Below are 25,981 nucleotides of genomic sequence, written 5' to 3'. Positions count from 1 at the left end.
AGCTGATAATCTGACAAAGATATTTAAAACAGCAAATTGGATACTTACAAATCCGTACTCCAAGTCCCAGCACCAGCAGTAATTGAAAAACCTAACAAAGACAGCTCTCAAGAAATCTCCAATTAGAATTGTGATGTATGTTGTCATCGTGTCAGAGACTGTCAGCCGCACAAATTCCTGTTAGAGCAATATTTTCTTTTAGGATCATATTTAAGCAATTAATAATTACAATAACAATGAAATACAAGACTAGAAGAAGACTTTGCTCCTCCTCTACATTCACCAATTCTGAAAAATACGAGGAGAAAAACCACCCTGCGTTTGCCAGAGATTTCCTTTGCTCTAATTTGTGCTCATGTTATCAGATGAGACTTCCAGAGTATGATTAGACTGTGAAAGGCTTCCAGCCATGACTGCTGCTATAAAAGAAATCTGAGCTGGTAACTTAAACTGCTTTTGATCTCTTTGACTTTGGGATGACTAATAACGTAAAATAAGAAGGGAATAGTTTGCTTTCTCAAGGGGCACCAACTCCCAATGAATATGGACATGAAAGAAGAAAATCCTAATGGAAATCCTCATTCCTCTATTTTATTTTAATAAGCCCCACTAAACCTTGCTGTAACTGGCCTTATCCAATATCACAAAAGGCTATTACTCTACTTGATCTGAAATTAAGGAGAAAACGGTGGAGCTTTTGGTGTTCTTTAGCTTACTATTTAGCAACTGTGAAAAGACTAGAGGGGCTGGTTTTCCTGCCTGTGTGCTCCTCTCTGGTGATCTATTCAGCTGGGAGGTGAGATTGTCAGTGATGGAGCAACAGCAAAAATTGTAACCCATTGATGAATTCCTTCTCATGCACAGATCAGTAACGACAGAGTATGATGAAATAGAAGAAAGAGGAATGTTTGAAATTTTCTTGGAAATCACGTTTTATATTAATAGGTCAATAAATGTTCAACTTGGTTTTTTGCATAACCTTACTTGGTTAAAGAAGAGATGCTTTCTCAAAAGCTGCTGTAAGTGTTATCTTACACGCCACCGGGAAGCAAAAATGCAGCACCGGAGTGTTGATACACATTCTGCAGCGTTGCTGCTGTCTGAGCTCGGGCACCTGGAAGTGCTGCATGAACATCTTAGGGACTAAGCAGCTTTTCATGCACGCTGGAGCTCCAAACTGTATCACCAGTTCCCTGATAGCCAGCTGCATTGCTGACCGCAGACCCCACTGAAATTTTCACCGTAACGCTGCAATTTAAACCTTGTTCTGGTGCTCCTGAGGGCCTGTGAAATTTATTTTGCATAGCTGCACGGTAGTTGGACTGGGATCTTTCCTTCAGTGTAATCTAGCTAGATAGAGATGTAATCCAGCTAGGCATAGAGATGGGAGTCACTGCTGTATCACAGCTGCTCAGTCCAATAAGAGTTTTATAACAGCAGGAAGGATAAGAATGTAGGCGTGAAACTAAGCATTGGTGTGGCAAAGAAACCTCATCAGCTGGCTTCTCTTTAGCCATCCTGAGCATGGAATCTCTTACTAAACTTGGCTTTTCGTTTCAACTCCTGAAGCTTCGAGGCTGACAAAACCAACCCGGCAGAGCCCTGGCTGGATTAGGCAGAAGAACATGTAGTGCAAGGAAGGAGAGAGGATGTCCCGAGTTTCTCAGTGCTCAGCATCTCTGTTTTAGGCCTGTCAGAACATTTCACATGGATGCGCTAAGAAGACCAAACGCCTTGCTCGTTGTCACTGCTTCACTTACAGCACGCTTAGTGCCGTGGTCTGGCCGATGTGGTGGTGTTGGGTCATAGGCTGGACTTGATGATCTCAGAAGTCTTTTCCAGCCTCAATAGTTCTATGATTCTGTGTGATACTATGATTTTCTTGTTGAGATACTCCTTTTTTAACCTTTTCTGTAAGTCTATCATAGTCAGAAACTGATATTGCTTCATCAAAATTCTAATCACAGTCACCACATTTAGTAGGGGCTGTGATGAATGAAGCTTTTCAAATTGGCTGTACATCTTTTGCAAGACAAAGATGAGATGAGGAAGAGGAAAGTAAATGTTGAAAACAGTGAAGAGGGGGGAAAAATGCTTTCAGTGCTGTCAACTACTGAGAGAAAGAATTCCCTACTAGACAGCATCCAAAGAAACTCAAATAATTTTATTTTTCGCAAGTTTTTAACTCAGGAAAATGTCCTACATCTGCTTTTCCCCACATTTTCCAACATTAATGCTATTTATTAGAAGATAATCAGCAGGTTTAGGTATCATATCTTGTAACAGACTATGATCTCTTTTCCGGTTACATTACCTGTCCTACCATTGTTTCCCAGCATGGTCCTCTGGGCACATCTGCAGGGTCCACTTGTATTGGAGGAGCAGTTGAATTTTCTGGAATAGTACCATTGTACAGACTGGCTTCCCATATTGTCATGTTATACTTGACTATCTTTTCTTCTTCCAACTAAGAAATAAAGTGAGGGAGAAAAAAAAAAAAGAACATGAGCTTGTGACCAACTATTAACCTTTTGTATTCCAGGACTTCCATTACCAGCTCAGGCATGGACATGACTTATTTTTTTTTGAAAAGAACATCTTTCACTATGCCCGTGATGGGCTGGAAATCCTCAACTTTACCCAGCTATCTATTAAAAATAGCGAAGTAAATAGCTTGCCTTGAGATTGATTTCATCCATCAGGGCAATAATGAAAGTGTAGAGGTTGCCAAGAAAAAGAGCAAAGATTCGTCCCAGCTGCCATCTTAGAGCTATTCGAGGGTGGTAGTTTTCCAGAGAACTGATTACATCAAATAAAGTTGGACAGAACATTCCTAAAAGTGACATAACCATGTTCACCTGAGAGGAGAAAAACAAAAAGAAGTTTACAGTGAAATGTTAGAGAAAAGTTCTTTTATTATTATTGATTTGGGTGAGGGTGTATTTCCATTACTGCTTTTTATTTGGCTTTTGATTTAATGGAAAACAAAATTTACTCTGGGAGTCAAAAGATGTTTTCACAAAGGAAACAAGGAATTAAAAGTCAATTATAGTCTACTGCACGTGGGTATATGAGATCTTTTTTTCATTTTACATTTCCCTTAAACCTCTGAAATAATCAAATGTTAGTTATTCTAACAAGTACCTACATTTTAACTAAAATTCTGCTACCGTAGAACTTAGAAAAGCCCATTTCCAGTATTGTCTCTACTACATCTTCCCATAGATGCATAGATGTTCTTTAAAAAGCATACCTATAAAAATACTACACTTAATTAAATTTACCTGAGATCTCACCTAAAGTAATTTCTAGATGTCACAGAATCACAGAATAATTCAAGTTGAAAGGGGCGTATAAAGATCACTAAGTTCAGCTCCCTGCTTATCACAGGACTACATAAAACTAAACCATATGACATTGTCTAGATGCTCCTTGAACTATAACAGGTTTGGTGTCATGACCACTTCCCTAGGAAACCTCTTCCAGTGATTGGCCACCCTTTAGGTGCAGAATCTTTTTCTAATGTTCAATTTGAACTTTCCCTGACACAGCTCCATCTTCATTCCATTTCCTCATGTCCTGTTGCTGGTCACCAGAGAGAAGAGATCAGCACCTCCTCCTCCACTGCCCACCTTGAGGAAGTTGTAGACTGTAATGAGGTCACCCCTCAGCTTTCTCCTCTCCAAGATGAACAAGCCAAGTGACTTTAGTTGTTCCTCATAAGTCTTGCCCTTCAGACCTTTGACCATCTTGATTGCTCTCCTGTGAACACATCCTAGCAGTTTGATGTTCTTCTTATATTCAGGCCCCTGAAATTGTACTCAGGACTTGAGGTGGGGCCACACAAGTGCAGTCTGAGTGGGACCAATCACTTTCCTCGACTGACCAGTGATGCTGTGCCTGATGCACCCCAGGGCATGGTTGGCCCATTTGCCTGCCAGAGCACATGTTGGCTCATATTCAACTTGCCATCAACCCAGATCCCCAGATCTCTTTCTGTGGGGCTGCTCTCCATCCTCTTGTCCCCCAGTTTGTACATATAACCAGGATTTCCCCATCCCAGGTGCAGAATCTGACACTTGCTCTTGCTAAATTCCATAGAGTTGGTGATTGTCCATTTCTCTAGTCTCTCTTGGATCTCATGTCCTCATTGCATAAGCAAATTCAAATAACTCCTGCTTCTCTCTGTCTGATTTTCTTAGAAAACTCTAGTAAGATTAGCCATCTTCTTAGCAGGAACAAGTTTTCTGAAAGCAAACTGAGAAAAACAGGTAACTAGCTTTTATAATTTGAAATACAGCATAGCCTATAAATTCTGCAGACAAATGAGGCATTCTGGCAATGTGACATTCCTAAACAATTGCTAAAAATTGTTTCAAGTCTACTTGAATGTTTCAGTTCTAATCCATCAGCCAAAAATCAAAATAATTGAAAAAAAATAAGAGTGCATCTATTCATTTTAAGTTTAAAATAAAATTGTATTACAAAAAAAAATTTGGTTTAAGTGACCAAAACCAACAAAAAAGATACAGAAACCATTGTCCTAGTCTAAGTCACAAAAGTGGTTGGAAAACACACAAGAAAATATTTATTTGAGTGGAATCACGTAAAAAAATAAGTAAAAAGTACTTGGTCTAATCACAAAAAAATACTGTTTTTCATAGGACTCTAGTGTTCTGATTGCACTGAAACTAGTATTTCTCAGCCATGGTGGAGTCTATTTTTTTAGAACTGTTATAAATTTTATATCACAGTCAAAAGACACTATGTCAATAAATTCACTCACTGAGAAATATGTACATTCCCTCTCTTAAAAAGTTTCATCCATGAGACTGGTGTTATTAATGAAAACAAATAAATAGCACTTTTGATGTTATTTTTCTGTTCTTGTTTTTTCATGATCTCTAGAGATAATCAGTGGATTTTTCTATTAGTTGGCAATGAGTACTCATTTTATGCATGGCTTGTGGCACCCTATAAGGAGTGTGTAGATATTTTTTAATATCATGTAGTGTCTAACTCACCATTAAAAAAAAGACTATACTCCCAGTGTGGCCCAAGATGGCAAAACTTCAGGTGTCAACTACACCCAACAGGACCAATCATGAATTCTTGAAATTCAAACTTATTGTAACAGACTATATATCTTGTTTATCAATAGAAATGTTCAGTCTTGTTGTGATGCTGCTGCACCTCAAACCATAATCCTGACTGACTCTGGTGTCTTGTATTCTGAAGTAGCAAGAGCTAGGGGCAAATGTGTGCATCCAAGGAGATGCCCTGGGTCACACCAAACTTTGGCCTAGCTCAACAGATGCCCAAAGATGAACAGGTCAAATATGTACGCATAATAAGTCCTAGACTCCAACTATATTCAATTTGGGTATTTGTTCCATTAAGCATGCAGTTTAGATATACAGTAACCCCCAGAGGAGTTATCTTTTGTGTTTTAAATCAGTCTTGCTTCAGACGGATATAAATTTTGGCATTCTAGCACTGTCATCCACTGTCTTTTTCTGAATGGGGTTTCTACTCAAGTAATTTGATGTGCCTTAGTTCTCATACTAGAAGACATAGTAAATATGTATTTTGGAAGAAAATGTATGTACTTTGGGTAGCTTTAAATATAGCACCTGATAAGTTTATAGAAAATTTCCTTGTTGCGACATGGAAGAGGCAGGAGAGAAGTCACTGCTTTTCTTTCTCTTGAACATTCTTTTCTATATTTTTATTATCTATCTTGTTCTTTTTACCTCTTATCTGAAGCAAGTATATTTTTTATCATTCATTTTCTGTCAGTATTTTGTCATTTCTTGGCTATTCATGCTCCCTACAAAAAAAGAGCATTTCTAATTCTGTAGAAAAGATGTTACTAAGATAAAAGGTAAGATGAAGCACAGAAACTTGCAAAGCTGAAAACCAAGAAATTATTACAGCCAAAATTGCAATGTTTTACTCTCTTGCCTTACTGACCTAGAAATTTCCTTGAGACAGAAAAAGTAACCAAGAGGCAGCCACTAATTATTAAAACTGGTTCAAAACACGGCTTTTTCTCTCACTTTCACATTATCTACTCCAGATCCCAAGTCTCTGCATTACACTCTGAAAGCTAGAAAATTATACTTACACAAGCTTTTGTAGCTGCTATGAATCTGGTAAGAAATCCCATAAATGCAATCACATCTAAACACCAGACCATTGGCATATTAAACTGTGGCAACACAACGCTAAGCATTAAACACTGACTGCTTGTTATTTAAATGGTAAATTCATTAAAAGTAGTCTAAAAAAAATCATATCTTCCACTAACAATCATTACGATAGGCATAGGTTACTCTAGCAGCTGCTGCAGAGACCACTAGTAAAGACTTGTTCTTCTAGTAAATCCATTATCATTTTTTAAAAAGAAATTAGAAATATAAACTGTATTTCTCACTAATGCTTGGTAATCCTGCTCTGGCAGGGGGGCTGGACTAGGTGATCTTTTGAGGTCCCTTCCAACCCGTAACATTCTGTGATTCTGTTAATAAGAATGTGATTTAATAATTTCAATATAAATGTACTCCATCTCCACTACTAGGATAATAAAAAAATAATAAATATATACCAGGATATATTTGTCAAAAATCCCATAGGGTTGTTTCAGTGTGCAAAAACTGTAATCATAGAATCATAGAGTTATAGAAAGTTACGGGTTGGAAGGGACTCTGAAAGATCATATTCTCCAAACGCCCTGCCAGAGCAGGATCACCTAGGGCTATACTTTTTTATTGATGGTAAGGGAAAAAAAAAAAAATAAGATGTGGTGTAAAACTTAGCTCCCCTTTGTCCAGAATGTTGTTAATGATTCTAATTCAGAGAAATCATTCTGTCTCTTCCTAAGTTTTCTCTGTTTTTAAGTACTTCTACTTTTAAAAAGTAGAGGGATTTATTTGAGAAAATAGGGTACCTCAGTACCACAGAAATGCTCATACTCCATTCTAGCTCTGCAGACTATCTTCTATCAAATGAGGAAAGCAAATTTTGTTCAGCAATTTTCATTCAATTTCAGAACACTATACTAAGGGAATCAGTGTCATTATCCTTCACTTTACCAAAATTTTCAAAATCATGGAGAAATTGTCACACAGTGAAGAAATGTCATTCATCCATGACCAACCACCAGGCCACAGACATATACGAGGAGCAATGCAACAGCTGATGAAATCACTTAACCGTCCCAGCCAGCCTGTTTCCCCTAATTTCCTGCTCTCCATGACATACTAGACAATTTTATCTGGACTGTGATCTGACAGAACTAGGTGCTGCCAACAGGGAGAGGGATTTTAAGAATTCACAACATTATGGCAGAGGAGTATAGTCAGAAAGGAAAAGGTCCTGTCCATAAAGTCCCCAGTGACACTTTATTAGGCTATGAGCTTCAGGAAGAGATGATATAAAATAAAGAGATGATATAAAACCCTGGATTGCTCCAAGGACACTATAATTACATGCAGATACATTTTAATTCTTTAATACATCCAGAGTGGTAAAAATAAATTTCTTACAAAAGGACCTTAATATTTTTATGAAGAATGTGAATTTTTCCATACTGTTGTTTGAATTGTATGTAAGACCTGCAATTTCATTAGCTTTAAATAGTACAGTAGGTGTTTACAGGTTTTTTTCCTAATTAAATTCTCATTCATTTATTAATCATACAAATATGAGAGAGCTTCATCTGAAAAATATGAAAAATGTTTAAATGGCTGTCACATAGAAGGTAAATGTATTTAAGTAATTAAAAATTAATATGCAATAAATGGCAATATTTTATACCTCACAATAGATTCATTACCTGACAACAGCAAAAATTCTTTATCAAATAATGGCAAAGTTGCCTTAGCCACTCTCCTTTACAGACACAACTGCTCCAGATCCTAGTTCTGTGAAACAGTCTCCTTAGCAGTATTTTTTTGTAGAGCAAACAAAAGTAAAACAATGAATGTAAACATGCATGTGTTTAACTACTTTCCAGGTTGCAGCATAAGCTAATATAACAGCTTTCAGTAGCACAGTTCTTGGCAGTACGAATCTGTTAGCATGTCTTTGAACGAAGAGAAAGCTGAAATCCTCCTGAAATGTCTTCATCTGCTAGCCTGTTGTCAACTTGGAGCTCATGTTGCTTTAAGCCAACAGGTTTTACACAGCTTTTCTTTCCCATCAGATAAAAATGTAATAACTTTTATCAGGTAATTTAACCCAACCTCAGTAGACCCATTTCTCTGATTTTCAAAGGTGAATTGCTGGAGTTTTTAATGTTACTTTTTCACTTGGGTTTTGACGTTGAAAATTAAGGATTTACTTTCTTCATTCCATACACATGCATCCCAGTAACTTTGTGAAGCTAGCATCTCTTTTACCTTAGATACTTCAAACAAGGTATCTACTTTACACTCCAACTCAGAAGATGAGCTTTAAGAAACAAACAGCTAGTTTTACAACATACACAGTAGTGTCTTTGCTAAGAAAGTAAACTTGCCTAGGTTTTCATACAGCAACACTGATTTCAAGTGTGTACTTTACACTACAGTAGCATACACAATCACTATTGCTACACTGCAACCAGGCAGGCTTGTGTCTACACTGGAAAAGGGCAGATTAAACACACAAAAAAATGGTGTTGGACTCTTGGACTGGGTGGCTGGAACTAGAAGGCATGACTTTCATCCTGTTTCTACACTACAGAGTCGTATCCATGAGGCCTCAAATAACTTTGGATATGCCCACTCACCAGTCACTTTGCTTGGGCCAGTCTAAGGATGAAAGAAACAGGAGACCAGGTCTCTCAAAGAGATCTTTTTAGTCAGTAAATGGCTGGAAACCAATCTTAAGATCACAGAAAAGGAAAGGTAAAGGCCTCAAACAAAAACTAAATACAAAGGGACATTTGAAAGAACCAGCCAAGGAATAATTTTAATGAAGCAGGAGGTAGAGAGACAAGAACAATTCTTTTGTTAGATGTTTATCACTCACACTTGGAGTATTTAAAGTCACAGGAGAAGAAGGGAACATGCAGAGGAGAAGAACACAGTTTCAAATCACATCTATGTTAGAAATATGCTAGCACGAACTTCATTTCTTTCCCACCACCCGTAGTTCTCCAGACCTTCCAGGGCAAATTTCTGGGATCTTCTGACAACAAAAAAGATGAGGTAGCCACTTCCAGCAAGCGTGCATAGTGCTAAGAAATTAGCAAGAACCCTCAGGAATCGAGTCAAGTGAATATTTTCCTCTTTTCGGCTCTCCTGCTCCTCCACGATAGCTTCCTGCACTTGTTAGAAGGAAAAGAAAACCATCAATACTTTAGTATTCAAGACCCACATTCCTCCACCAGTAGTTAGAAGTCGGTTAAACAAATTATGAATATGTGAATGCACATCTGGGCATCATGTTCTGAGATGAGCTGATATTGTTTCATGTGTTTTGGACTCTGGCAGACCCTGGGGCTTTGGCTTCCCAGAGTTCGCTTTGCTTCTGCTGAGCATGTCCCCACGGAGTCCAGTTACATCTGCACTCATGTGCAAAAAAGAAATCAGCATGTTCTGATGGATTTCCAGGTGTTATGAGGATGAGTGGCCCAGCAGGATGAATATGTGATCAGCTGCCAGAAAAAGAACTACCGTACTTTAAAAATGTGCGTTTGTGAGAAAAGACCAAAACCTCTTTATTCCAAAAGTCAGCAGGTCAAAATGGATGAAAAGAAAGTTTACATGTAGGACACCCCAAAAAAGCAAATGGCACAGCTTCAGACTGTGGAATAAAATGTTTGCCCCACATTTACACTTGGCCAGAACTGAAAAATATTAAGACTCTGGTGTAGCTATGATCTCCAGCTCCTACTTTTGCCAGCAGTAAGAGCTTTTGCTCTGAAGCGTCCTCATGAAACAAAGTTTGGTTAAGGCTTCATTTGCCAGAGGGGAGTTCCTCTGAATTTCTGCACTGTAATATTTACTCTGCATGGCTTTGCTTTTCTTACTACTTGTGGTTGCTAAGTAAATAAAAGGACACTGCAGTAGCTCTTCAGCAATCCTCCCATGACCTCACCTAAGAAGACACTTTACTCTTCCTGTCTGTGGTTCCTTGCTTATTTGCAAAGATCACAGTAAAACTTCATGAGTTTATTTCTCATAATTAAGTCTCTGTTTCAATTGATTTGTATTTTTCTCCAAATAGCTGTCAGCAACTGATCTTAGTAGGCAGGCAAGGGAAGCTCATGCAGTCTCAATGCTCGGTCAGTATTTCTTCTATATTATTTTTCCTAGGACATTTTCTCTCTACTGACTTTGAGTGCAGTTGTCTTTTATGCCTGCAACTGGGAGGGTGAGCAGGATGAGATGTTATATTTTGCTATATCACCACCAGAGAATGGAATGAGGTTGTATGACTGGGTAGCACAGACAGTGCTTAGTCCTGCTATTCTCATTCTGTATATCATCAGTGTGACTGCAAGTCTAGTATCTTATTAATTATCTGGCAATATCTTGTTAGTGAATCCCCTATAGGTTATTACATTGAAAATTAAATTTTCCTTTATATGCTGCACTCGTATCCCAGTGACTCCAGTGTAGAAACACATTCTTTAACACCCAGCAGATAAAATATATCCCCTCCACTGTTTTCAGTGGTGTATCTCACATCCTGTCCCACATCCCTCAAAATGGCTCTTTAAATCAACATATCCTATGAACTGAAAAGATGCCTAAGAATGTCCTTTTGTTGCCTTGCAAAATGGGCTATATTTCATAATTAATCTGAAAATAAAACCTGGATATTTTGTGAGGAAAATAACCTTTTTTCTTATTGAAAACCAAGTATACACTCAAGTGTCTGAGGCCAAGTCTTCTGACATGATGAATAGCCTGTTACAGATGATCCTATTGCTTTGTCTTATGGTATCTTTTCACTGTAGCAAAAAAAGAGGTTGGAGAAGTGTCATGAGCATTTTTAAAAAAAAAAAGGTTTTCAGACAAGCACCATAGAAACTGGAAGCCATCAGAGATGAGAAAAAAGCCCCATATTTTTACAGTAGAATAATTTTTCTGAAACTAGTACTGCAGTCATGGAGGACACAAAAGATGCCATTAATGCTTTTTCTTCCACAATTAAAAGAAAAAAATTAAGATGGTGAGGCACAAAGACCCAGACTCAGATGGGTATAACACTGCCAATTCTGGTTCAAGCTTCTGCACTGCAGACACAGCTAGTGCTTGAACTTGGTTTCGTCTAATTCATGTCAGCGTGAAAGGCAAATCAGGTTACCTTTTCTTATTGACCTCTATTTTACCTTAAAGCTTGTTGTGATGGAGGCAAACTTATTATCTGCTGTCTCAGGATTGCCAATCAGGTAGTCCCAGCTTGTGAACATTTTCCAGCTGAAATTAAAGCTAGTATCATCCCCACCACCTTCTTCATTTGCATTCCTTGCCATTCTACAAAAGGTAGAAAGATACAGGAAGAACTTGTTGGAGTTAATTCTGTTATGTGAGCATAATTTGTAAATTGTTCCTAATTTCTAACATTGTTCTGGAAAAGAAACTTATTATTGCTGTCAGTTATGTTATACTAAATTGGAATATTCAGTCTGAAGCAAGAGAGAAGGATGGAGATTTTCATATTTAGAGAATTTATGAGGTTAGAGCAAACATTTTGATGGAAAGAATGCATTTATTTCATTAAACCTTAGAGAAACTCTGCTGGATAGGAAATTCAACAGGAGAACAATATCAAGAAGACTTCTCAAAGAGAAATCTGCAGAGCTTCCTGAACTGCAATAAACTTTATTAGAGACTTCACAATGAGAAAAAAAATAATTCTAAAATAACGAGCCAGAAGAAAACCTGATTATACTATACAAAATATCACTAACACAGCTTTTTATCTTCCCTTTCATCTTGTATGCACCTGCGCACTTATAAACAAGATTTATAACAGCATTCACAGACATCAAATTATTTCTTCTGTGATTTGACTGAATCTTGACGACTAAATTCTCTGTTTCAAAGTGCTGTCATTTACGTAATAATGGTGGTCTTGCTTCTGCATACTTTATCATTCAATTCAAACCATTAAGTATAAGGATTGAGTATACTGGATTTTCATTTAGCCTTCAGTATTGTATTCATGTTCTGATCAGGAAAAGGCAACGCATGTACTAAAGCTCACTAATGCAGCAGAGTTGTGTTATTAATCTCAATGCATTCTACACACTTTAGCAGTTCAGTAAAATACATATTCTCAAATCTACTAAGAGAATAGTAAGACAAGAAATTCCTTCTGAGCTGTCATAATCCATTACCATAGCAATTTTATTTCATTCTGATCCTAAGACAAAACTCAAGTCCAGTGTTTGAGAACCAATATATTACCAGTTGTACTGCCTAGGCCTTATTTCACTTACCCTATGCTTCCTACTGTTTTAACATTAGGTTCTTAACATTATATTAAGCATAGTTTTCACACTACTGGAGATTGTTTTGAGATCTGTGGGACATTAAACCCTTACTAAGGCCAGTAGCATTAATTCCTCTATGCCACTGTGCAAGTGTGACCTAACCACAATAGTCTTGCTGAGAATCATTAACTGCTGAGTGTGAGTTACCCATAGAATTATTTGCCATGCATTTCTTTTTCTCTGGTTTTCCTCATTCATAAAAGAATTTAACTCACATAAGGTATCACTAAAGGAAAAACAATTGAATTTCCTGGTTATTAGCAGACATTGTGCTAGATGCATAGTATTGTGATAAGGTGGGTTGGCAGTGCTGTTTCTTACTTTATGTATTTTTTCATTTTGAAGTTCCAGTACGTAAGTGTTTTGTTATTTCAGTAAAGATTTCTTTCTACTTCTACAACAGTGCAACACAGCTGCAGGTGTAGAACAATAGATAAATAAATATAATCTAAAGGAATCTTACATGACTTTGACCTTGCACTTGATCTTGCACTGTCCCACCCTTACAATTCTCATGTATTTAAAAATTAGAGTCTCAGAGGTCAACAGTGTAAATGTCTGCCTCTTTGAAGGTACTTTATTCCCGAGCCAAGGAGAACTTACGTTCGAATGACAATCATAAAGCTGTAGCCAATAGTCCCAACTCCAACAAGGAAATACGAAAGAGGCATCCTGAATTTGAGCCACCCAATTGTCCTCTGGTTATTGTAATAACCATAAAATAGTACAGAATACTGTGCAAAGCCCTGAAAAGTCAGCAAAAATTATACTGTCAATTCTATTAAATATGCACATAATCAGAAATTCCAATAGTGATGTGCTGAAACATTAACTTCAATGTATTCAGAACAGTTGTAAGCTTTACAAGGATGGAAAATCTTTTATTGAGAAAGATTTGGAGTATTTCATATAAACTTTCAAATCTTTTACATTTAAAAGTCTTCATGGGCACTCCATCTATGATTTAAAGTGTCAAAACTCTCATCCACATGCTTCTTTTTATAAAGGGAAAAATGTTCCCGTTAACAAAATCTGTTTTATAAATTACTTGCAGATAAAATGCCAGACTTTTAACTTGATTTTCACATTTCTAAAGTTTACTTGCATAACCTAATTGATATAAAATTCTCATACACCCTCTCTGTCTAGCAATGTTGTCTGCTGTTCATTAGGTGATCATTCAATATACACTAACCAATAGTTACTATTGTTTTATGGGTGAGTATTCAGTATGTAGGGTTTTAACACTTGGACCCCAAGACTGTAAAAACTGCAGTGTAAGTGTACCCTCTTTCTTAGTGTACCTGCTTTTCTAAAAATTTTAGTGCAAATTAAACTCTATTTTAGGAGTTATTTTTTCAAAACAATTGACTAGTTAGTACATTAGTAACTGAAAAAAAAAAAGTTGATGTCTAAAATCATCCAAATAACCAAAGCTTACTGATAATCCTCAGGTTAGAGTAAGAATTCTCATCTAGAAAGTAACTGTATCTAGCGTCTTTACATGGACAGGCCAGCGCAAGTACAGCAGTGGCAAAGCTCCAGATGGATGTAATGATTTCAAGTGAGATGCAGAGTATTTGCCAATGTAATAGGTGGATAGACTATGCATTACTTTGACACTAGTACAGTAAGTGGGGTTTGTGATTTAAAAAAGCTGTTTTCTTCACTTCCACTTTTCAGTTGCATTTTTCTCTTATATATTGTTGCAAAACATGTGCTTAACCTATTGTGGCTTTTACTTTATATGAAGTGAGTCACAGTATTATCTGGAAAACCCATTTCACAATTCTAAGCTGAAAGTGCAATACCAGTGTATAATAAACAGAAATATCATTCAAAATGTCTTGATTTGGTAATCAACATATCCAATTTTTCTTCATATCAGGCTATCTTCAAGAGATGTGCCTATACATGGGGTAGTAGTAAGTTCTTCTCTAGTAAATGTAACACTCTTATAGAACACATTTATTACTACTACTAAATTAGTCATGACACACTCAAATTCAGTAGTATATATTTTGCATCTTTTTGCTCATTAAAGCATCCTATAATTCCATTTTAGCTCAGGTTTCAACACATCTTAACACAGCTTTGTTTTCCAAAGTCAGAGATAATTCCTCCATTGCATGTCATTCAGTGTGTTGTTTCTTGGGCTTTGCTTACTGCATTTTACCAAGAGGCTTGAAATATCTTTAGCTGTGTAAAGGTAGGCATGCACAGATGATCTCTTTCACTCCTTTCTGAGCCTAACATAAAACAGGAGTGAGACAAGAATGTTGATCAAATGCTTTATTGTAATGAGCCTTGAGAGTCTGATTCTTCTAGATTCGGATTATTATCTGAACTGTAAAACACATAGTGTTGAAACTGAATTCCAAGTAAAGTATATCAAAATGCATAACTGTCTCTTTTCCATGTCAGTAAAATGAGTAAAATTTCAAGTGCAAAAAAGTAAAAGATACATTGAGTTCATCTCTTCTTTACAATTTTCACGACTGGTGGGGTTTGGGTGTTTTTTTAGGATGAAATAATGTTTGCTGGTGTGAGTTGATTTGTATGCAACCCACTTTGTAGCATACAGGAACTGCTGATGTAGTATATTCTGTGCTGTTTAATTAAAGATGTCATTGTCTTCAGGAAGTATTTGTTGATTTGACTCACCTCAAGAGAATTCGTTTTCCCCTTGGTATTTCAGGGGATCCATGACTTTAATTGCCCTATTCTACATTTATTACTTTCACATTTGTTCCTTGTATAAACTGCTACTCTGTTACTTACTAAATTTTCTTCTTCAGACCTGTCAGATCCTGCTTCTGACAGTTACTATAAATTTCCCCTCTCTTTCCACCATCTGTTTTCATTCATTTTTTCTCAGATATACTTCTTGGAAAAACTTTGTTCCCATTTGCTGTATAAAAGTCTTCTCAGTCAAGTTTTATTCTGTTGTTCTGTCATCCTACAACCTGATTCTTCCTCCACTAATAGGTGAAGACTGAAAATAAAGCCAAGAAAGCTAAATAAAGAACAAAAATCTGGGACCATCTGAATCTGTACATGAAGGTATTGAGCCACAAACAAACAGATTCGGTTTGAGAATTCCATGTCGGAAGATTAGAGATCTCTCCACATCTTAACCATACAAAGAAATGGCAATATTAATAAGAAGCATAAACACTGTACCCTTTCTATGTTTTTTCAAGACATATCAGAACTAGGCTCCTGTTGGAAAGGGGACAGGTATGAAAATATCCCTGTGTACCTCCTCAGATTGCCTGTGCAGTTTTCCCCATGGGCACAGGTGGAATGGGAACTCTGTTTGGCCAAACCTACATGGAAAGGCCACTTTTAGGTGAGTCATTCTACTGGCAGCTGGAGAGGTTGAGCTGTAAATTGGAGGAATCTCTGCTTGATCTTATTTTTCAAAAAAAACTGATCTGCTTCCAGCATCATATTCATGCTTGCCATTGCTAAAACAACTCAAGTGCTAAAAGATAAGTATATGCCCATCTCTTTAAAAGTCTTGGTAGTTCTTACAGAAGAGAAAGAATACAGAATATTGAGGGAGAAAACATATTTAATTCAGTGGATATTGCTTCCTTTAATCTGAAAGAGAACCTTAACTAGGTAGCTGCAATTTTTTACAGGGGAAGAGTACCTTTTGAGGACTCTACATCAAAGTGAAACTTAACATCCTTCTAAGCAACATATTGAAAATATCAAATCTATCATCATCTGACTTTATCGAAGTTGTATCATCTGCATATAAAGACACTGACTACAGAGATGTGCCACATGTAAAATGAGACAAAACTTTTTGCCATTATTTGTCAGTGAAGGAAGTACAGACCCTCAGGCTAGACTGGGAATCACATCAATGAAAAAGAATTAAGACATGCTTCTCAAACCATCTAAAATATCTGCATATTGTTAAGGATGTGAAAAACTAAAAATAGCATTCTTTGTTTTAGAAATGGCCTGCAGAACATATTTTTGGAATTCCTTTTCTTTTTTTCTAATTCACATCAGTCTTCAAATTCAGAACTTTAATCATACGAAAAACAGAGCACCAAATTCTCCCATAGGAAATAGAAAGTCACTACCCAGAAATGTGAACCCAGCTTTGAGACTTTTCCCCCTGTTCATGGATTGCTACATATACCAAAATGTGCATATGGACACTGAGTTTCATTATATGATTTGTCTAAAGGGAATATCTGTACTTGAAATTTGTGAAGAAAACCCATGTAAATTAATTCTATTTCCATTTTCTCTGAAATATTACATCTTAAGTCTATGAATATTAAATAATGAAGTTAAAGCCCATAATAATCAGTCAAGTGAATATACAGTATTGCAAGTTTGTGCACTTACACTAAAATCCCAGAGAGTAGCAAAGTTCATAGCACTTGCTTCTTCAGCTCTTGGGACAGTTTTTCTAGGTAAAGAGCCATATGGCTTCCCCATCAAAGCCTAAAATGAAAAGTGAGAGCAATTTACATTTTAAAGTAAAATATCAACACAGGAAAGGAACAGTGATCTGTCATTTCATAGGAAGACTTTGTTTTATGCTCTAAACTCTTTTGTGACGAAGACCTACTACTCCAGTTCTTTTCATTGGTCCTCATGTCAATGACTGAAACCATGCTTAAAGTATGTATTAATGGTGGTTTTTAAATTTAAAGTGATGTTTCATTAGTGTCAGTGGATTGTCAAACTGCCTTTTCCATTCAAAGGCAAAATAGAAGTCCAGACTCCTCTGATGAGTGGTGTTTGTCTTAAAGACCATACCCAAAGATTCAGTTTTCTCGCACTATGGATTTTATTGATTTTTTTAATAGAAATGTATGCGAAGATGCTAGGCATTCAGTTTTTTGATTCTAAGAGTCCCAATGCTGCTGACAAGATGCTTGCTTAGCCATGGTATATGTCCTCACAAGGTTCTTTCTAGGCTCTACCCTGAAAACTGCTGGGCATATTCTGTTTTGTTTCAACAGAAGATGGATTCTGTACTAAGAAGCTATTGGAAGTTCCTACCTGACTTTTTCCCATCTGCTTGCTAGAAGATAAGTAAAAGGACAGTGCGATCAGGAAGATGGCACAATACTTTTAATTCCATATAGGTCCTGCATGAATTACATCTTCTATGAACAGCATTATTATCAGTGATGTTGCATGTAGCGCAGAACATGAGGGATCTCTCTCATGGCTTTACAGCTCTATTAGGCTTTTTCAGTATGTCAATATTAAGGTAAGTGAGTAGGTTACATGTGCCTTAGAGGCCTGGAACATATCTTTTTATTGAAATATATATTTTCTTATTTTAGGCAAGTTAATCTACTTCTTAGTCTCAGTTCCTCTCCTTAGTTCTAAAAAAGAAAAAAAAAAAGTTTAGCACCAGACCATGGGAAAACACTTTCAGGATACAAACCTATAGATATTTTTCTGTCATGTTTATTTCAAGAAATCTCTCTACAGAGAAAACTGTCCACAAAGAAAGTATGTTTTTACAGCCCTTGTACACCTTAGTACTTTTAAATGGAGCATAAGGAGATTATACATTTATTTCAAGGTCCACTCCTATGAAATCTCACTGCAAAGACAGAAGTTCACGTAACTCCCAATGATAATTAAAAAGATTCCCACCTCAGGCACCATTACGAGTCCAAAGGTCAGTCCAAAGAGAATCATGTTTATTCCATACATCCATCTCAAGAATATGAAGTAAGATGCTACTGATGAGCCAAAGTGACCTATGGAAAAAGAGTAGATAAATTAGTCCTCTTACATTATTTTACCTCAAGATGAAGACACTCCAAGTTTATTTGAAATACATAAAATCAGAGGAGGCTTTTCCTTTTCTTTATCACCATAATAACTTTTTTTTAATAACATAATACCTTTTTTTCAGACTGTATGTCAGCTTTCACTGACCTGGCAGAAAAAAAATAAACAAAAAAATGTAAAGGAATTATTTATAAAGTGTATTTAGGGTGATGGAAATATTTACTAATATTAAATCTTCCAGTGGTAGAATTCAAAGCAAATCACAATTTTCCTTTTTTTTTTTTTCCTCTCTCTCTCTGATGTGAATTGTAAGCATTCTTGACACAGTAAGATAACACTAGCTCACTTTTAATAGGAAGCAGCACACAATTAGCCAGTGGGCGTAAGGTCACAAAACACTTGTAAGTGCTGTTATTGGAGTGCTCACCACAGCTGTCCACAAAAACAAAAAGATCTGCAAGCATCTGTACCATTTCTTGCTCATTCTTTGCTATTTAAGTGTTCCACCTGCACCCAGGTGTGGACACAGCCCCATCATCACGTGCACAGATGAAGCCTTGGACTCCATCTTCTCTAGATCCTTACCCCAGACCTGTGTGAAAAAGAAAATGCTGCAAGGGAAGCAGTGAGCACTAAGTGGTCAATTTGGCCAAGACTCTGCAAGCAAAGCCAAACAAAATTAACAGTTCAAACTCAACTCCAGCTTGCTGCAGCAGAGATCTGCTGAATACAAGACAGCTGGCAGTCATATTCACCTGTCAGAATTAACAAAATACCAGCTTGATGAAAGTCGTGTCTTTCACATTGAGATATCCCAGGTGTACCAACACAACTCCAGATACAGAGAATTTGCTCAGTATGAAGCATTCTCTTCCCAGGTCCTTCTAGTGTGTAAGTAATGGGCCAAGGAACTTTTCAGTTCAGTAGCATTGCCAGACATGTGTGCCTCTTGCTTCAGTCCAGCACATTCATTTGGCCTCTTTTTTTCTAAAGCTATGTTATCCCATTAGACTTAAAGTGATTTTAGCAGTTCTATTGTTCTCATGAAGTTTGCTTCACTCAACAATGATACAGTATTTCAGATTTTCTAAAAAAGAGTCACTATTTCATGTTAACTCTATTTCATGTGAACTGCATGACAAACAAGACATGTATTTGCCATTCTTATTTGCTTTGTTGATTATCTAGATTTCAAAGTAGGTATCATGATAGTCCTGCACTAATGCTAATTTATAGGACAAAGATTGTTAGTGTTCTGAAACTGTTTTCCTTTGGACGAATCATGTTTGGTTGTTCAGGTGTAGTTTTTTAGAAGGATTGAAGTATAAACATTAGTGTTTCCCAGTGGTCCGAAAATTATACTTACTTTCCCTATTTTCCACTGTAAACAGGTCCTGCTGTGTTTGCTTGGGATTTTTTAATAAAGACCTCACTTTGAGATCAGAAAATGCAAATCGTCTTTGCATTAAAGCACAAAGATGTCTTATGTTGTGAAGTTAACTGACTGGAATCTAACAGCTGTAAATATTTGCTGAACATAAACTGTTCTTTCACACAGAGACATTTAGCTAAATGAAGAGGTTTCCTATACAGAGTAATCTGTACATAAGTATCAGTGCCTGCTGTTTACACTTTCTTTTATTGAGGATCATGAAATATTCAAGTAGAACTTGAAATTACATAAATTCTTGCTTCTCTTTTAGGTGACATGGCCTCTTCTTATAACTCATTAATACTCACACTTCTGTTATTAGTGTCTGTCTTTGGGAAGAAAATAGCTTATAGCGGTGATCTTAGGGAATTATATAGGGTTTCTTGGGACTAAGAGACTGCTCATCTAACTATAATCCTGTCTGTCAGAAGCAGAAGCTAGCCGTGAACATTTCATTTCCAGACATCAGTTTAAAAATAGTAAACTGTGTAGTGACATGGAAAGCAATTTTACAGACAAAATTATGTGGTGGAGAACTGAGTCAGTGTATTTTGCATCATCGGATTTCTAAGAGTGGTCCGAACAGCCTACTTTACCTGTCACAATGTGATGTCATTTCCTACTTGTATCATTGCACTGTCTCCTGCAAAAATTAGTCATCTTGTAGACAGTGTGCCCTCCAATTTCCTTTATGAAAGCATATCTTGACAAATGAGACTGCAACCCATGGGAACTGACATGACTGAGGCCTCACCACAAACAATACTGTCCAACAACAGTGTCTTTATTTAACTATTGATGCTAATGTCCAAGCCTAGCATTCAATTATTTTTTTCAACCACTCCTCAGTACTCTGGGTGGATTGAGGAAGCCAGTAATTACAGGTGAGTTCTTGCCCATGCCAACAAGATTCTCTAAAATGTTAAATGTCCTGCATTTAGCAAGTCTTATGTCAAGTCTTAAGCAATCAAAGATATTTTTCTGCCAAATTCATCAAAAGCAATATCAGGCATATTATATTCTTTGTCTGATATCATGTGTTTAAGTCAATAGTGTTATTGCCACCTTACAAGGGGATAAACTGAGCCCAAAAAAAACTAAGCCAGTGGTGTGAGGAGTCAAACTGATCCTTGATCAATTTGGAGCTATCTGGAAATATACTTCCCATTCCAGATTTTCTGAGTCCGCTTTTTTAACACAACTGTGTGTCTGAAGACAGCAATCTTTAAGAACATTTCATTCCTTGAAGATTACACATACAAGCTTGAAGTTGACTCTACTGAAAAGGTGGCTGCTCCTTCACTATGTTCTGTATTTGATCTCTGATCAAATATGGAGATTTTGATTAAAAATTAGAGATTAGATTAAAATTGGATATTAGATAAAAACTGCTTTAACAATTGATCTCATACAGACTCTGCTAATCTGAAATTTGGAAAATGCAACACAACCCTTAACTCAACATCAACAGTTTGTTAAATTCCAAGAAACAGAGGATAACTTTTTCGCTTTGATTAAACTTGATACAATATAAGTAACGTAGTACACATCCTAACTACATATAAATTTGAAATATGGTTAAGTTTCTAGAAAAAGGTTGAAGTTTTCTGGTCTCTGTGACTCAATGTATCTTAAACTGTATTCTTCCCTTATATACAGACTGCTTTACACTTTCCCTTACTTCTCCTTTTTTAATATCTAAGCCCTCTTTTTTCTGTGACTTGGCAGCATTAACAGCATGGTCGTTAAGATAACCTTGATCTTAGTTCTGCAAATTCACAGATATGAAATACATGCTAATCCTACTGCTTGAATTAAGCAGAATCAAATAAATTGTGACTTAGAATTCTTTTCCTCAGCAATACTTCAGAAGGGGTCCCTTGAAATCAAGCCTTATTCTAGACTGTAGAATTTTGGACCAAACTGTGGTTTAACTGAACTTCTTAAATTACTGGTATTCAGACTGAGGTTTGCCTCTGCAAGTAAAAGCACTTGCAGTTTGCCTTATCAATATGTTGCACCGAACAAAAAGTAACAGGAAAAAAATTACAGTCTTTCCCCTTGAGATTAAGAAAAGATACTATCTCACTCTGATTTTAGGAACTTCCAGGTGACAGCCAAAATGTGACTCATTTCAAATGAAAAAATAAAGATATATAAATGCAGGACTGGAAAAATGATCCTTTTTTATTTTTATATTCTGATTTTACAAGGAAAGAAACATGTCTGTTGGAAGTTATTACTATTATACATCGAGACCAGTAAGCATCCTGCTGCTGAGTTTAACCACACATATGAGCAGCTCTTTTCTAAACTCTGCCTCAAGTGTGTAGACAATCTGGTCAGAAGTCTGTAGACCATCAGTTTTAGGACGTTATACAATTCCTCCTCAAGGATTATTTTGCAGTCCAAAATTCCACAAAATTCAAAGTTTATCATTTTACTGTTCTTCTGGATATTGGCTTTTGATGCTACTGACAGCTTATTCCAAAAGCAACTGCTCGAAGATCAATTTCCATTGCACTTTCATTGGCATTTCATCAGTGGCAGATCCTCGCTCAGGTACCCATACAGTTAAGCCAAATATCCTTCAAAGAGAGGACTGCAGTTTAAATTCATCACTGGAACTGAAATATAAAACCAGCTTGTGCCAGAAAACCTACTCTCACGCATATCCATAGTACTAACTACTGTTCTATTGTATTTATGACTAATATATGAGGAAAATCAAAATCAGTATTGTTTTCTGTGTGTTATATTTTATGGTTGAAAATGGGAGAAATAACTCCAAAAACAGGGTTAAGTCTCAAGATGACGAAAAAACATCAAAAAAACAATTATAGCATGCATACAGACAAAATAAAGTGCAAGCAGGTAGCAGTTAAAGCCCAGTTCCATTTTTCTATGACTGACTTCAACACTGGCTCCTGAGCTGTTAGCTGTGTATTGAGGAGTTTTATCTGTAGGGTGACTAATACTCTCTCTTTCAACTAGCTATAATATCAAACTCAATAAATATTAATGAAAACAAATATTCATTGATTTTATACTACACATTGAATACAGACATGTATTTCTAAAGAACTAAAGTTATTTGTCATTTTGGCATACATCAGGAATATGATACTTGATGCTATTTTTTTCACCTTCTGTAAGTACTTAGGGGGCCGGTTAGCTCAGTGGTTTGAGCGCGGTGCTGGCAACAAGGATCAACACCGAGGTCGCGGGTTCGATTCCCGCTCGGTCCCCATGTGTTGCCAGGTCTAGTGGATAGGTGGCGTCCCTGCCCAAAACAGGGAGGTTGAACTAGATGATCTCTAAGGTCCTTTCCAGCCTAGGCCATTCTATGATTCTATGATACTTACTTTCAATCTCCTTAATCTTCATTTCCCAGGGTATGCAGGCTGTCTTAAAATTCTCAAAATCTCTTTGAAATTTCATCCATTTCTAAAAATGATCACAGATGAAAAACCCCATCATCAGTGCCCAGACGCTCAGTTTCCCCTTGAGCTAATGCAACCCCTCAATCACCCACAGTGTCCTTTGGAAGAACCCCCTGCAACAGACGTGTGTCTACCTTATGAAGAGCCATCTCCTTTTGCTTGTTCTGAATATGTCTCCTGCTGGCTTTGTGTGAAGTCCCTATTTCTTTCACAAGAAGAATAGCTAAATTATTTCTTCCTTTCACACCAATCATTTTTTTAAGAAAGATTTTTGAGAATTCAATTTATCCTTCCTTCTGCTATTCAAAATTCAGATCTGGAACTCCAGCTGTATCATTCAATTACAATTGCTCTACCCAGTAGTTTATCTGTTGGATAAGTATAAATTCTGTAATTGAGCTTCCTGTGCCCAGCTGAATTGGAAAGCCTGATTATATTTGTGAATGTTAATGCTTATGACATATGACTACACAACTGCTTGCAGAAAATCCAGTATAACAAAGTATAAACTTAGCCATGTCAAGTAGCCTTGCCAAATATTCTCAGCATCGTTCTGCATCAGCATTTTAATTTGTGGCAAGAGCATGCTTCTGAAGTGAATCTCACAAACGATTCCAACTTATCACACTTATATTTACACTGTAAAGGATTGTCAGAGTATAAAACTAAGCCAAAAGATGTACTTGAGAAGTGTACTTGAGATACATACTAATCTACATCCACTGCTACTGGATATTTAGTCTTTGGAACCAAAGAAGATTTATCCCAAAGACCTGGCAGAACGCATGTTTGGTGGACACTGGTTCCTCAGCAAGCAATGTTCAGCCTTTCAGTCACAGTCCTACAGACCCACATTTCTTCCTAGGATATAAGTGGTTCTAGAGCTTTGGCTGAATGGAGATGACTACAGGTTTTTTGCTGTGGGGTAAAAAGACATTTTCTGTTCCTTGACAGAGGGCTCTTTCAAGAAAAGACTGAACTTTGGATTCAGTCTACAAAACAAATCTAAACCAAGAGAAATTAACTTTCACAAGATATTCTTGAAAACTCTTGCAAACCACTTGATTTTTGTTTTGATGACAAGTCTCAATCAAACTGTGACCTTGCATTACAAATCTTTTCGCATGAAAGTAGTGGAAATAAAAAATGCAAAGAAAGGCAAGGAGCTCTATTTTGGAAGATACATACTTTTGGCAATAATCTGGAAGAGGCTCCTCATTTGCTCTACATGAACTTAGGGAAATAATAAATTTACCTTAGTCATCATCACTTTGTATGCGTAGAATTTTTTCCCTTTTCCTTTTCCAAGAGCACCTTCAAACTTTTCAACAAAAACCTGGGCCTCCCTGGAATATTGGGACAAAAAAAGAGTTACAGATGATCCTATGGTAAATTTGATATTGTCTATACTATAGCATGTAATTTTTCACGTGGTTTAACTCCTCACAAAGTCTTGTAGAATCTTGTTCCCTTAGTAATGTTTAGAAAGAAAACCTCTGAGATTTTGTACTTCACAGAAGACTAGTCATCTGTAGTGCAAACAGAACAAATAACTTCATTCATCTGCTCTAATCCAAACACTTTTGGACCTCTGAGATCTATCTACATCCATTTAGTGTTACCACATATTTTTAGTCACAGTGACTTTCTTTCTCAGTTCAGCTACTGCCCGTCTGTGCCACTCAGAAACTATTATTCCTACTGGTTCCATCTCACATAAATTGTTGCTACTTAAGAGAAATTAATTTTCTTTTTGCATTTTGGAGATATGTATATGCTAGAGCCCTGGTTCACCTGTGTCTACACTTCTCAAGACTAGATTTAATTCAACTCTTCAGAATTTCTGCATATATGGTCTCTAACTGTACATTTTTCAGAATCATTTCTTAGAAGCGTAGATTGAAATTTTGCTTATAAAGAAGTTAAATAATATGCAGGTGATACAAATATAGAAGAAATATTTTTAAATTGTTTTTAAAAAGCATAATGTCCACAGATTAAAACAATAAACATATGAGAACAAGAGCATGCTAATATTTCCTCCATTTCATCTAATTTTCATTTACAAGTATGACTTCCATGTGTGCCCCTATTGAGAAAGTGTGCCCTAAAGGCTAAAAATCCTGATCTAAAACACTGGAAAACAGAGTAAGAATTCTTAGCTGTCAGTGTATGCACTTTATAACTACTTTATCATTGCACTAGATGATTGCAAAACATTGTATATTAGGTATTACTCTAAGCAAAATATAAACTGTTGGAAAATGTTAATTGTGATGCATATGTCTCCAGAAATGCTACAGATAAGTTCACAAAGTGAAATTAATACTCATGCTTATATCTTCAGCTCATATATTTCATGTAAGCAAGCAAAAGATTATGTTGAACTCCAAAAGCTAGCAGTGGCATTGGCAGAATAGTGGTGGAGTTATGATAAAGGAGAATTAAAATTACGTGTGAAGAAGGCTATTAGCCACGTCATATTTTTTTAGCTCATGATTAAAAATCTCAATATCTTTAAAAATACTGTGTATATTTAGTAACTGCAGGTCTTCATACTGTCATTTGAATACCTGTCAAAACCTTTGCCCACTAGACAGCCACTGCACCAGTTTCTTTAGCTCACAGTACAAAGGCTCCGATGGTGTAAAATTGTGCTGCTGAATTTAGCTTTCACTCTCAGAGATTTCCCTCTCTGAAAAGGAAAAAATATCTCCCACCTTCCAAGTGCTCATACCTAAACCCGGGTGATGAGAGATCAGGACCATTGCTAGTTCATCTGACCACCCCAGCATTTCAGCTTGCCTTTCCCCACCAGAGTTCTTA

At 36.6% G+C, this 25,981-nt stretch overlaps 1 protein-coding gene and 1 non-coding gene across 2 annotated transcripts; one reads left to right on the top strand and one right to left on the bottom strand.

The window, feature by feature from the left end:
• Nucleotides 1–48: 48 nt before the first annotated feature.
• Nucleotides 49–24,866, bottom strand: LOC104270291 (transmembrane channel-like protein 1; the record flags this gene model as incomplete). Its single annotated transcript, XM_009864608.1, has 11 exons — nucleotides 24,778–24,866; nucleotides 24,411–24,501; nucleotides 23,078–23,159; nucleotides 18,140–18,246; nucleotides 16,868–16,966; nucleotides 13,097–13,239; nucleotides 11,327–11,471; nucleotides 9,114–9,308; nucleotides 2,679–2,858; nucleotides 2,315–2,467; nucleotides 49–177 (listed from the first exon to the last, which is right to left on the bottom strand). Coding segments are annotated over exons 1-11 (1,413 nt in total), but the record flags the coding sequence as incomplete, so codon positions are not given.
• Nucleotides 22,877–22,960, top strand: TRNAA-GGC. Its single transcript is given in 2 exon segments — nucleotides 22,877–22,914; nucleotides 22,925–22,960. It is a non-coding gene; the product is annotated as a tRNA-Ala (tRNA).
• Nucleotides 24,867–25,981: the final 1,115 nt, after the last annotated feature.

The sequence above is a fragment of the Apaloderma vittatum genome, unplaced genomic scaffold (assembly GCF_000703405.1).
Source record: "Apaloderma vittatum isolate BGI_N311 unplaced genomic scaffold, ASM70340v1 scaffold20352, whole genome shotgun sequence".
NCBI classification, from domain to species: domain Eukaryota; kingdom Metazoa; phylum Chordata; class Aves; order Trogoniformes; family Trogonidae; genus Apaloderma; species Apaloderma vittatum.
The sequence above is the reverse complement of the archived record's forward strand: the minus strand, read 5'-3'. Positions and strand labels throughout refer to the sequence as shown.